We start from the raw sequence: 13,804 nt of genomic DNA, 5'->3' as shown, positions 1-13,804 counted from the left end.
TTTTCCTTAGTGAGTTAACGAGTTTAAAAGTCGTGTAACACGAGAAAAGTCAGAAATGAATCTTCGGTAGTAACAGACGAGATCTAAGATTTTACGAATACAAGTCTGAGTGGGGAGAGTTTCCTGATTACATGTGGCTTGATTTCGAGATTGATTGTAATGCCTTGACCATTAACATCATGGTCTAGAAAATTGGACTTCGTTCAACAGAAATTCTCACTCGGAGAATTTGGTATAAAGTTGCTCTTTTCTCAAAAGTTCGAGCGTAAGATAGTGATGTTGTTCGTTTTCCTTCTTTACTTAAATAAGTTAAGGCGTCATCTATAAATACGATCACAGATTTGTCTAGATAAGTTGCATACGTGATTTAGGAGGTTCATGAGTACGGACGGAGTCCTAAATAACTCAAACGGTACTAAGAGAGATTTACAATTAACGTTGCGAGTTCGGAAATGGCTTAGGAGACATCGTCTCCCTTAACCCCCAATTGATGATAACCGGAACGGAGGTCGTTTTGGAATACACACGGGATTCATGCAAGAAATCATGAGGTCATGGATGCGAGGGAGAGGGTATCGGTTTCCAACCGAAAATTACTCAGTTCACAATAATCTATACAAGATGATGGGGAAACATTTTTTTTTTTTTTTTTTTTTTTTTTTTTTTTTTTTTTTTTTTTTTTTTTTTTTTACGAATAGGTTTCGAGCTCCCTAGTTCTATAGGTGTCAAGTCAAAAGTCTTAACGTATATCCTCCAATAAAATTTATAGGCACACAATATTTTTCCGTTGGTCACTTAAATTGCCTAAGTAGTGTCTAGGGGAAAAAAGTGGAGTGCAAAGGGTACGAGTCAAAGTCTTGTTTATAAAACGTCTAACGGTAATCGAATCAAATAAGTATGAAATATACGGTTTGTTGTGAAGAAACGTACCCGTGACTAGTCCATCGTCGTCTCGGGCATCCTAGGTGTCGATGTTGAAAGTTCAACGGCGTGCGTTGGGGTTGATTTTCTTATTTGGGCACGCACTCCTAAAATGTCCCGGTTGGCCACATTCAAAACAAACACCCGTCTTGGGTGCATTGTGCTCCTTTTGGGCGACGGGAGCGGTATTCCTACAATCGTGGGCTACATGGCCACTTCTTTGACACTTCAAGCAAAATGGTTTGCCACATTCGCCTAAATGATGTTTGTAGCACTCGTTACAATACGGTAGGTGTCCGGTATAACCCCTCCTGCCGTCGGAGGTGTAAGGCTTCTTAGCAAAGTTGTTGTTGCTTGATTGAGAGGGTTCCCACTTTCTTTTGTTGCCGCCCGATTTATCCTCGGCCTTAGGTGCCGGAACTACGATTTCGTCAACCGTTTCAATTAGTTGGCGAGCCATGTTCATAGCGGCTTGATGAGTAGTGGGTTTGGATGACATCACCCCTTGTTTGATGCTTTTTGGAAGACCGAGCATGTAGAGCTCAATCCTTTGAGATTCGGGGTTAACAAGATTAGGACACATCAAGGATAGTTCGGCGAAGCGTTGATTATAAGCCTTAAGATCGTTTCCGACCGCTTTCAAAGCTCTTAGTTCTTCCTCAAGCTTTCGGGTTTCTTCGCGCGGAAAATATTCAACAATCATCTTTTCCTTTAGATCGGCCCAAGAGAGGGCATGAGCTTCATCGGTACCCACCGATTGAGCATAGGTGTTCCACCATGTTAGAGCAATTCCGGAGAAAGTGTGAGTGGAGTATTTGACCTTGTCTTGGTCCCGACAACCGCTTATGCTAAAGACGGCTTCCGTTTGCTCAAACCATCGGGTGAGCACGACCGGTCCCCCGGTCCCATCAAAAGTGTGAGGTTTGCACCCCATGAAAGCTTTATAGGAGCATCCCTCGTTTGAGTTTCCGGCTCCATTGTTGTTGTTGTTGTCGTTGTTGTTGTTGTTGTTATTATTGTTGTTGGATGAGTGACCGGCCATGGCCGCATCTACGGCGGTAGCTATCATCCGTTCGAGAGCTTGTTCGGGAGTTTCATTGCGGCGTACACGACGAGGAGCCATTGTTCCTTCAAGACACAAGAATATCGTTGGTTAGTATTTTCAACAATACTAACCGGAGTATGGATTAAGGATAGAGAGAAAATTTTCCTTGACTCGCCCTAAATTTTTTTATGTCATAATGTCGGAACGTCCATGTGAATCACCGTAATATAATCCCGGAAATTATATTACCCTGATTCTCATGTGCATTTAACATTACTTCATAAAGTCAAGGTGGCGCATCAACAAAATTTATCAACGTAAGATCAAGATCGAATACGAGTTAGATATGATAGAAGAGTTCGAGTATAAATGCACAAATAGTCAAGTAATTCCTACTTCAGTCTATATGCCGGTTGTAGTCTAGATTCACCTATGTACCCTATGACTCGGGGTGGACACAAATGAACTCTAAATCCCTACAACCAAGGCTCTGATACCAACTGTAGCGACCCCGACAAATCGTCAAGTGACGGCGTCGGCTACGTAGGTCCCATTACCTGATTATAAGTCTTTAAGATAACGTTTGACCAAATATGTCGCCTTCATTTCAAAATAAAGATTGTTTCAAAGTTTACAAGAATTGTTCAACCAAAAGTTATGTTACAACGTTATAAGTACGATTGAAATCCAGGCGACACAGTTTAAAGTAAAGTCAAAAGACGTTCCACGAAAAGCATGTATACTCGACATCCAATGCAAGTATCAAATAATGAGCGGAAGCATGTATCACATATCGTGCAAGACCTGAGAAAAACATAGAAATCTGTCAACGAAAACGTTGGTGAAATCATAGGTTTAGCAAGTAAATTGTATTGAACCACAAGGTTCTTTAAGAATTGTTCAACCAGAATCGTTCACATTCCAAAATAGTATTTGTATCACGAGCACCCAATTATCAAGGCTTAACCGAATCTTCCCTCTGAATTTTTGAATTTAGTGTTAGAACTTACACTATACATTGTTGAAATTATATTTCATTCACTAACGGTAGCGAACCGTCTGAATGAGGGTTTGTTAAACCCGTATGGCCACACAACATAATCACTCGCTTACACTTACACCCTGCAAGTGGAACTAATGATAATTGGATTGAGGACTTTTGTTCTAACTCGTCTGTATCTTTGCTCTTGTATTCGCATTTGTATCCAAAGTATGAAAGTATAAACCGTATAAATGTATATAAAGTATATGTTTCTCAGCCCACGATTTAAAAGTATAAAAGTATTTGCAAAGGTGGGACTATGATCTCACCTTGAGTGCAAGAGTAATAAAGTACTTCGACAAGTAAACGCGTGCAAAGACAAGGTTAGTCTCGACCTAAACATATAGGTTGTATCAATAACGGTAAACGCGATAGGTCAAAGATGTTCAATTAGTCCTATGGCTCGATACGACTCGATTAATATAGCATGTGAAGCAAATTGTCAAGTTTCATGCAAGATACAAGTATAAAAGCATGTTAGGAAGATTGCATAATTATTTTGTTAAGTTTGACAAAAAGTCAAACTTGGTCGGTCAAAGTCAACGAAAGTCAACACGTTCGGGTCGGGTTCCGAACTATTTTTCTAATCTTAGAAATCATATATGAGCATGTTGGCCAAGTTACATGTTAATCGGAGGTGCGTAGCATGCCAAACATTATTCAAAAATTGACCAATTTGGACAGAATCTGTCCAGGCCATTCGGCGCGCCGCGCGGGGGGTATGGCGCGCCGCGCCACCCTGCTGCTTCAGCTATTTTTCTGCTTTTTAATTATGCACGAACCAAAACCAATTCTAACACAATTCTTGACCCGCAAACACTTATAACGCCTATCATACATCGTTGGAAAGGTAATTTGACGAGGAATGCAACTAAACACATATCATCAATCAAACTTGCACTTATAACAACCAAAAACCGAAAGTAAACATTCATAATCTAAGTTCAAGTTCCAAAAACGCATTTTATGATTCGGGCAACCAATTTACATGTATGTTATGCCGTTTCGAAGGTAATCAAACACACATTGCAACAAAACACTTAACAACAATATCTCATAGCATTTGACGCATCAAAAGTTCATGTAAAGCTTATCAAACCCTAATCCAAGTTCACAAAATCATTAATCATATTCTTGGAGTTTCCTTAATCAACCTATACATCAAACCGAAGCTAATGATACTAGTAACACTTTTAAAACATGCACTTTAACAATCTAACAACATTTGATCATCCAAAATCAAGGATTTAGCAAGTAATTTTCATATTGAACTAGTTACACCAAAAACAACGAATCGAGCATACAATTTACATACACGACATCACAATGAGCCATAGACACTAATTAACAACTTTATAACTCAAAAATCTCAAGAACACATAAAATTAGTGATTTTAGAAAGTTACCCAAAATGGATGAGGTTGGTATCAAATCGAAGAGGATGAAACGAGGATCAAGAATATGTAGTCGGATTTGTTGTGAGCTTCCAAGATTGAATTTAGATGATGAATGAATGGAATGGGTTTTTGTGTGTGTGTTCTTGGTAGAGAGAAAGAGAGAGAGAGATGATGAAATGAAAAATGGGGTGACTAGTTGACCTAGTCAACTAGTTTGCCCATTTGGCAACTCCGGTCCCTCGAGTTTCAAAGCGGGTGCGGGATTTAACCGATCGAATATTTTAAGTTACACGGGAGTACGGGAGATATTGAAATTCGATAACGAGAATATTTAAAACGTTACATAACAAAGGATACGAATCTAGATACGAAGGGCATTATTTAGAAAGAAAAAGACGGGCGTTAAAATAATTTAACGGAAAAATGCGGGATGTTACAACTTTGTGGAGGAACCTGTTGAAATTATGGATCGTGAGATCAAAACTTTGAACCGCAACAAGATTCCGATTGTACGAGTACGATGGAATGCCAAACGAGGACCTGAATTTACTTGGGAACGAGAGGACCAAATGATGCGGAAGTATCCTCACATTTTCCCGACTCCTCCATCTACCTCAGCTTAAATTTCGGGACGAAATTTTCTTTAACAGGTGGGTAATGTAACGACCCTGGATTTTCCAACGTTTATTTATTAATAATTATTATTATTAATACGTGTGATTAAACGAATGTATGTCATTACATTTGCTACATTTGCATGTTGCCATGAATGCCCGAACTTGACTTTAATTGCCCGAAACGTCTTTGTGACACACGAAACTTCATGAATAATATTTTTAGAGTATTATTTACATTCATGATTAAGTTTATTAATCATTTTAATTAACTAATGTTGTTAGTTAGTTACTTGGGCTTTTAATTGGATTAACTTGTTAATTACATACATATTTGGGCTTTTATTTGAACTTGGGCCTTTACTAGTATTATTGGATTTTAGAAGCCCACCCTACATTTTAAGTGGACTTAGTTAGCCCACTAACACTTGTAAGTATCAATTAGAAGCAAACTAGTTAGTTAACTTAGTAAAGAATCAAGTTACTTGTTCATTCCCATGCAAACACCCATTTTATCCAACTTTTGTAAGCTTTTCATGCTAATAATCTTGGAATAACTCTCTCTCCCCCCTCCTTTTGCTGCTGCAGCCGTGAGGTACCATGGATGGGGAGGTGTTTTTGGCTTTCAAATTTTGATAACTTGGCTACTAGTTCTCTCACACTTCATTCATTTCAAACACACTTGATTTTCTCTCAACTTTTTCCTCTCTTTTTCTCTCTAGTTCTTGTAAGTAACTTGACTTTTTCTCTTCATTTCTTCTTGCTAAAACCGAATTCAAACATCACATAATCATCATCATCTTTGTTGTTGTTTGATTTCTTGTTAGTTATAGTTGTTTACTTACTTGTTGTTGTTACATACTTGTTACAAGAATCAACTTCCTAGTTAGATTCTTCTTTTATCTTGTAATTACAAGAACACTCAAGAACATAGCTTACTAGTTATGATTCTACATATACTTTCTTAAAAAATTGCAAGTTCATGTGTTGATTAAACTCATACTTGAAGTTCATGAAGTAAACTTTAAAGTTTACTTTCTAAAGATCAAACTTTGGTTTCAATCTTTAAAGTATGAACAACCATGAATAATTTACTTGTTTACTTAGTTTACTTCTTCTTGCACTTTACTTTCATGTAATTAGTTTAAATGGTCAAGTACTACAAGTTAGTCTTGATCTCATTAATCTTGAACTAAAAGTTAACCTTGAAAGTTCAAGAACACACAAATAAGTTTTCTTTAAATATAACTTTGTATACTTATGCTTGATCTAGACTTTTGAGTCTTGGATCTTCAAGATCTAACTAAGAACTATGTTCTACATCTTAAGATCTTGATTTTATAAGTTCATTTTCAAGTTTGTAACTTATTATTAGTCTTATAGTTCATATAAGTGTCAAACCTAAGACTTTGATGTAACTTTGGTTCATCAAACTACATGCAACTCTTAAGTGAGTTGTGCTTCATGTCTTAGACTTGCACTAGAGTTATGATGGTCAAGACTTGGTTAATATGATGTAGACACATCAATGAGTTGTACACTTGAAGCTATATGCATCAAGGATGAGAACCATGATGAACATCAAGCACCAAGACCACCGGAACTCACTTAAACTTACTGTTTCTGTCCAAACCTACTGACCTGCTGTTTCTGTAATAGACCAGCTGACCTGGGCTGTTCTAACCTTGATTTTTAGATAGAACTTTTCGAGTAGATAACTTTTCATATAGGACTCGTCTTAATCCGAGTTACGGTTTAGGATTTATGGCCCTCCGATCGTTACTATGTCCTTTAACGTTGTGCAGAAATTTCTGACCTACTCGCACTTAGACCGTCGCCACGGTCAAACCAAGACGAGTTTGCTTCTGTAAATTTTACCACACTTAAGGGACTCATAGACGGAGCCATGGCCACTGGTCTCACCTTAATTCAGTAAGGGTAGTGGCCGTGGTGACTGACTGAAGTCAGACTTTGTTGAAAACTACTTTCATAAACGAAATTTACTTTACGCCTTTTGTTTGATGATGAATGATGATGACCCTTAAGACCTTAATTACATACTTTTAAACCTATTAAGAAGATTTACTGACTTAGTACTATTTGACTTAGGTTGAGGACTTCGGACCATTTACTTGCACACCTTTCCCGACTACTACTTTACCGCTACATATCATTGTGAGTTATAGCATTCCCTTTTTACTTTAACTTATTTTGGGAACTGAGAATACATGCGGATTTTATGTTTTACATACTAGGCACGAGTATTAAACGTATATATGTGTGGGTTATATAACGGCAGAAACATTCCCTTTAGCTCGGTAACGTTTAGTCATTGGTTTTTGAACCGGTGAACGCGAATCTTAGATATGGATCCATAGGGTTTGACATCCCCACTCAGGCTAGTAGCGCTAGCATTTAACGAGTGTTTAATACTTCGTAAACATACGCATTTGCCAAGTGTACTTTCAGGGGGTATAAACGTTAAGTTAGTTACCAAGTGCCCACGGTTAACATATACTTTATCATACTGTTTTGAAACGCTCTTTGTAGCACTGAAATCTCGTGGCCTACCTTACTTACTGTTATACTTAAACTATAGCTCACCAACCTTTGTGTTGACGTTTTTAAGCATGTTTTTCTCAGGTGCTTGAGGTTAGCTTCCGCTGTACACTAGTCGTGCTGTAGACACCCGCTGCTTAGAGTTGCTATCGCATGAACTATTTTATTTTGCATTCAAACATTAGTACTTTTGAACTATGACTTGTAACGACCATTGTGGTCACATACACTTATCATTTGCTTCTACTTAGTGAAGCATGCTTTTGGATTGTAAAACATTCGATGTTGGTTTAGACATCACTTTATTTATGAATGCAAACTCTTTTTGAAAACGCATATAGTACTTAACCTTGTAATGATCCTGTTGTTGATGGTCCGTACATGATGATTTAGTACGGGGCGTCACAGCTACTTATCTCTTAAACATCATTCCAAGTAAAATACTACAAAATTCTACCCCCACCGACATTCTTTTTAAACGGAGACCTTCTTATGATCATCTTCGTGTGTTCGGGTGCCTTTATTACCCTCTTCTACCATCAGTTACTACAAATAAACTCGCTTCCCGCTCTGATACCATGAAAGTGTTTGGAATTCTATACTCCATTCTCGTTCATTTAATCATCATATATATATCCTTTACATATCTTGATCACCAAACATTTAACCAATATGATTGGAAACTAAATATAATTCTAAACATATAAGGAAACTCAATATACTTAAACTAATAATAATATACGCTAATAATATTCTCTCTCCAGAATAACATTGAATATCAATCATATACTTGAAATGGGACAACCCAAAATAGAAAGGTGGATCATTATTATTTTCATATTGTAGTAATATCGTTGTATATGTATGTAAAAAAAGTTTCAGTTAGCTAAAAATATATAAAGATAACTAATAGTGATCACATTATGTATTCTCACCTTATAATAGATTTATACCGTTGAGGATTAGATGATTATCATGTATTGATTATGGTAGTTAATATCATAGTACATATTTTGGAGAAGAAAAAAAAGCAAGCATGAATAATATGATGAATTTATATGTTTAAAATGTGCTCATATGATATAATTATATTTAAGTAGGTTAATATGTTATTATTAAAGTTAAGAAGGGTATATATGATAAAAACTCTAAATAAATAATAAAATATTTAATTAATGTTAATAACATCATTAAAATATAATGGTTTAATTTTTTTTTTTATTTTTTAACTTTTTCGTAACAAAGTAAATAGCTTAATAATGACATAATAAGAAGAATACTCTCAATTCAATTCAATTACATATAACAAAAATCCAAATACCCGGCAAGCAATTCGTACTTGAAAGTGAACGCTATCCCTTTGGTCCAACGATCATCATGTCCTCGCACACTTTCACCACTGCCACAACGGCGGCTGCGGCGGCTGTAAAGCAACTGTTATTCCGGCCGTTGCATTACTACCACTGCCGTATCTCCTCATCTATTTTCGCCGTCGCCGGTTATTCAACTACCTTATCTTCATCCACTCGTAACAAGAAAAAACTGAACAGAAAAGACAATTCGAATAGTAGTAATACTCGTAAAGCATTAATCGATTCGGTAGTCAAACGACGAACTCGATCGGATAAGAAGTTCGATGAGGAAAGTTTCCGTCAATTCGGTACCACTGAGAGTCATATTCCGGTCATGTTAGGTGAGGTTTTGGAGGTTTTTGATTCAATTAAGCTTCAGACGTTTGTTGATTGTACTCTCGGAGCTGCTGGACATACTTCTGCTGTATGTGAATCTGTTTTCCCTAATTCGTGTTCTAATTATATGCATTTGAATGTTAGTGTATTATTCATTTTAGAGTTAATGCTGCTGCCACTTTATTATTTGTATTTGTATCTTAATTATATTCCTAATCCTAAATCCTAATTCCTATAGTAATTGATAAGCTTCAAATTTGGATTTAGGATTAAGGTAATTTCTGGTACTAATATTACGACCATGATTCTGGATGTAATTAAGCATACAATATTGTGCAAGTATGTAGAAATATGAATATGAATTAAGTTTAATAAACACTCCTGATTGTGAAGCTTGATAAACACTTCTGATTGTGATTCATAATTGTTCTAGAATCAACATTTACAAAGAGGAATGTTACATTTTAGTACAAATTGAAATATGAAGGGGGATAGAATGTTGATCAATAGTGACTGAGTTATGTTCATGACTGAAAGATCATTATTCAATTTTTATGTCCTATTTGAGCATTATTTATATTAATTTAAGTGATGATTAGTAAACACTAAACATAAGGCGATAAACAATAGGATCTGAAAGTAATCTTTAAGATTCACTTGAATGATATATGCCTAAATTTTAATTAACTGAAGTTGTTTTGTGATAGTTCAGACTACTCTTTTAATCACAAAGTTATAAGTTCTCGTTACCTTCTATTACTACTTGTAAAGCTAAAGATTTAGCCTAATTGGTATAAGAAGGTTCAGTTGTTAGAATTTCGTCTTTCAAAATGTTTTCTTTTGCGTTTAGTGATATTTTACGTGCTGGAAATAACAGATAGTTCAGCGTCATTCAGAGATGCAGACGTATGTCGGACTGGATTTTGATCCCGTTGCCCATGAAAAAGCAAAAGCCAAAATTGATATGATTAAGACTACCAAATCCCGTGACTCAACTATCAATCTAAAAACTTACACATTTCTAAGAAATTATAAGAACATCAGATCGACACTATCTGAAGTAGATGAGAAGCTTCTGATTTCAGGAGTCGATGGGATCCTTATGGACTTGGGAATGTCGTCCATGCAGGTATGTAAACTGCTAATTTTTTTATGTCAAATGTGTGTGTATCTGAAATCATGTGATGAATATGCATCAGCGTGGTTATTAAAGATGATCATTTTACACATTTTCTATACTTGATTGTCTTATTATAATGCAAAAATAGCTGTCTTACAGATCTGGGACCTTGAACATTACCAGGGTTGTAGAACTCAGTAAAACGTTCTCGGTTTTAAGATAAGTCCGAGTACTCAGTCAAACTCAACCAAAACTCAGTATTGCTCAGAAATAGGTCAAAACTCGTCGAAATCGGTCATAGTCAAACTTGTTCAACATCTGAGTACTCCCCAAGTTGCCGAGTGGTCCCTAAAAAATGCTGACCGAGTACTCTCCGAGTCGCGAGTTCTCCAACCTTTAATATTACTACTTTTGTCCCGTAACACGTGTCCACAAGGATATATTTGCTAAATTCGTCTAGGCATGTATTTTTTCTCTTTGTCCCACTAATGTGTCCTAATAGTGCCTTTGTACGTATGCAGGTGAACAATTCAAATAGAGGATTTAGTGTACTTTGCGACGGACCTCTTGATATGAGAATGGATCCTCAGGTCAGATCTTTCATGTGTACTTGACATGTAATATTATTATTATTATTTATTCTTTGATCACCATTTAGAGTGCGTTTGATTGCCTCTTAATTGAATGGTTTAGCACTTAATTTTGAACTGTTTCAACATTTAGTGCGTTTGTTATTGACATCTTTATAGTAGATGGTGCTAAACCTTTTAGCAATCTGTGTTGAACTAGTGTTGAACTATTTAGAGTTGAAATACTCTCTTAACCATTCAGCACTTTCATTTCCTTTAATATGCTTCTTAAACTATATCCTGAACATTTATCAATCAATTATATTCTTTTATCTATTCATTTAAAAGGTTAATACATTAATTTACGTTCATAGAGTTCATTCAGAATGATTATCAAACAGGTTATTATCGCTTAAAACTAAGTTACAATCGGTATCTTTGAATCATTCTGATTTTAAACCATTCAACGCTTAATCATTTTGTTTTATCAAAAGCACCCATAGTGATGTAGAAGCTCTACATCTGAAAGGTGGGAGGGTGTTCATTTATTCATTTCTTTTTCAGAACACTTCTTGATATGATGTTTGAGCACATATGATTTCCAATTTGTAAATCTTGAGATTAATATCTGGTTTACAGAATGTTCATATATTTGTTCGGTTAACTGATTGGAACAGGGGTATTACAGGCTAGTCTGACTGCTGAAGACATACTAAATACATGGCCAGAAGCTGAACTGGGACAAATCATACGTGACTACGGGGAAGAGAATAATTGGCGTGCACTTCAAAAGAGGATTGTTAAAGCTCGCTTAAGCGGGGGATTGCATTCTACTAGTGATCTAGTAGATCTTATTCGAAGTTCCACACCTGGTGGAAAAGGTGGGTGCTTTCTCTTAAATATTTTGTTTTTAGAATTTTCATGCATGCCTTCTAATTTGGTGGCAATTGTGACCCATTTGTGGTGCAACAACCTTCATGTTATAATTTTGCTAACTGGTCAGATAGGTGATATTATTTATAAGTTAGCTAGAATGGAAATGGATCAGATTGGTTTCAAGTCTTTTGAAGTTTATTTAACACTCACCAAATATTAAAATATCTTAAATACTACACTATTATTCTAATAACTTATCTGTTGTAATATATTCAGTATATGTTATATATTTTTTAAAATTGAAAAAAAAAACTACTTTGCCGGTCAGCCCAACCTTACGGACCATCAAACCTAACATTTCATGAGGTTGAATCATGTTGAAATTATAAGTCAAAATGGGTCAACCGGGGAGGGCGAGTCTTTTTTTTAAAAGGATGTACGTGGCCAAACCGGGGTATCATGTGACCGTTTCCAACCCATTTCAAGTTTTTTGGCCACCCCAGTTAAACAATATAGGAACTGTCAGAATTACTCCGCAAGTACTCGGTCAAACTTAGTCAAACTTGGTCAAACTCTGGATTACTCGGAAAATCGTTCATAATTCGGCCAAAACTCCCGAGTACTCAGAAAATCGGTCAAAATTGGTCAAAACTTGGCCAAATTAGTCAAAGTCAAACTTAGTCAACATCCGAGTACTCCCGAGTTGCCAAGTACTCCCTAAAAAGTCCCGACCGAGTACTCCCCGAGTTGCGATTTTTGCAATTTTGAATGGAACCCTTATCATGCCATATTTATAAAAGGTAAAGTTATTACATTAGTAAGCATATTATTCTAAATAAAGTGAACCCTTGATTATTTTGTGTTACAGTTGGAAGACAGGGTTGGATAAAGACAGCCACGAGAGTATTCCAGGCTCTAAGAATAGCTGTTAATGACGAACTGAAGACATTAGAGTCTTCATTATACGATTGTTACAGTTGTCTTGCTCCTGGTGGTAGGCTTGCAGTAATATCTTTTCATAGTTTGGAGGACAGAATCGTGAAACAAACGTTTCTTAATATCGTAAACAAAAATTCAGTCAATGGTCACGAACGAGAAGCTTTGAAAAGTGTATCATTGGATTTGAATGATGTTAAATGTGAAAACGATGATGAAAAAGAGGCGTGGATTAAACAAACGATTAAAGGTGTTGGTGGGACAATTTTAACAAAGAGACCTGTAACGCCTTGTGAAGATGAAGAGAAAGTGAATGTGAGATGTAGGAGTGCTAAACTCAGGGTAATACAAAGAGATTGATGCAGAATCAAAATTGATTATTAGGAATAGGAATAGTGAATTGTTATTTAAATGGATGGATGCTTAAAGTTTATTTTGGGGTGATTAGGTTATTGTTAGGAGGATAATGTAACAAGATGTGTCACCTAGGATGTAGCATCCAAAATATTTTTTCTTATATAATTTGGATTTCCCTTTTATCTTTTTTTTTTTGAAAATTTTATTTTATCTTGTTATTCTCTCTGTCCATTCCATTTTAATTGTGCACCTTAATATTATTTTTTTAGTCATCTGGAAAAACACATGAAAACCATTTATTACTAAAAAGTCCGGACAACCAGACCGCGTACATCCGAGTAACAATATTCCTTTTTCCGGGTAAACAGTACTTCCTTTTCCCTGGTAGGGTAGCATGGAAATCCGTTTTCATCGTATAATTATACTAGATGTATGCGAGCACCTAAGCTTTAAATTATTAATATTACTTCTCGATTTACCTGGTATCCGATCAGTCTTGTGATGAAGAGAATTCCGATCCTCCACAAAGAAAGGTCTCGTCACAACAACTCAAATTGAAAACGGAGTACCGTGTCAGCAGAATCCCTACTAAGAAAGCTACACAGAAAGAGAAGACTACTTGAATTTCGATGAAAATATACAAAGACAGCGTAGGAGATTTCGCACATTAGCCTAACCCC

At 36.1% G+C, this 13,804-nt stretch overlaps 1 protein-coding gene across 1 annotated transcript; it reads left to right on the top strand.

Annotated features, from left to right (window-relative positions):
• The first annotated feature begins 8,911 nt into the window (after window positions 1-8,911).
• LOC139857971 (uncharacterized) lies at window positions 8,912-13,295 on the top strand. The gene is made up of 5 exons (XM_071846817.1): window positions 8,912-9,354; window positions 10,144-10,395; window positions 10,908-10,976; window positions 11,644-11,836; window positions 12,700-13,295. Exons 1-5 carry the CDS (start codon window positions 8,956-8,958, stop codon window positions 13,125-13,127), a joined length of 1,341 nt encoding a protein of 446 aa, XP_071702918.1. The 5' UTR covers window positions 8,912-8,955; the 3' UTR covers window positions 13,128-13,295.
• The last annotated feature ends 509 nt before the right edge of the window (window positions 13,296-13,804 follow it).

This window comes from Rutidosis leptorrhynchoides, chromosome 7 (genome assembly GCF_046630445.1).
Source record: "Rutidosis leptorrhynchoides isolate AG116_Rl617_1_P2 chromosome 7, CSIRO_AGI_Rlap_v1, whole genome shotgun sequence".
Lineage (NCBI taxonomy): Eukaryota > Viridiplantae > Streptophyta > Magnoliopsida > Asterales > Asteraceae > Rutidosis > Rutidosis leptorrhynchoides.
Note: the sequence above shows the minus strand (reverse complement) of the source record. Positions and strands in the feature narration are given on the sequence as shown.

Excerpts from the sequence above, each read along its gene's own strand:
- LOC139857971 (XM_071846817.1), top strand. The coding sequence starts at position 8,956 with ATGTCCTCGCACACTTTCACCACTGCCACAACGGCGGCTGCGGCGGCT. Across the intron at positions 10,977-11,643 it reads ATATGAGAATGGATCCTCAG|GCTAGTCTGACTGCTGAAGA; the intron begins GTCAGATCTTTC and ends GGGGTATTACAG. Across the intron at positions 11,837-12,699 it reads TTCCACACCTGGTGGAAAAG|TTGGAAGACAGGGTTGGATA; the intron begins GTGGGTGCTTTC and ends TTTGTGTTACAG.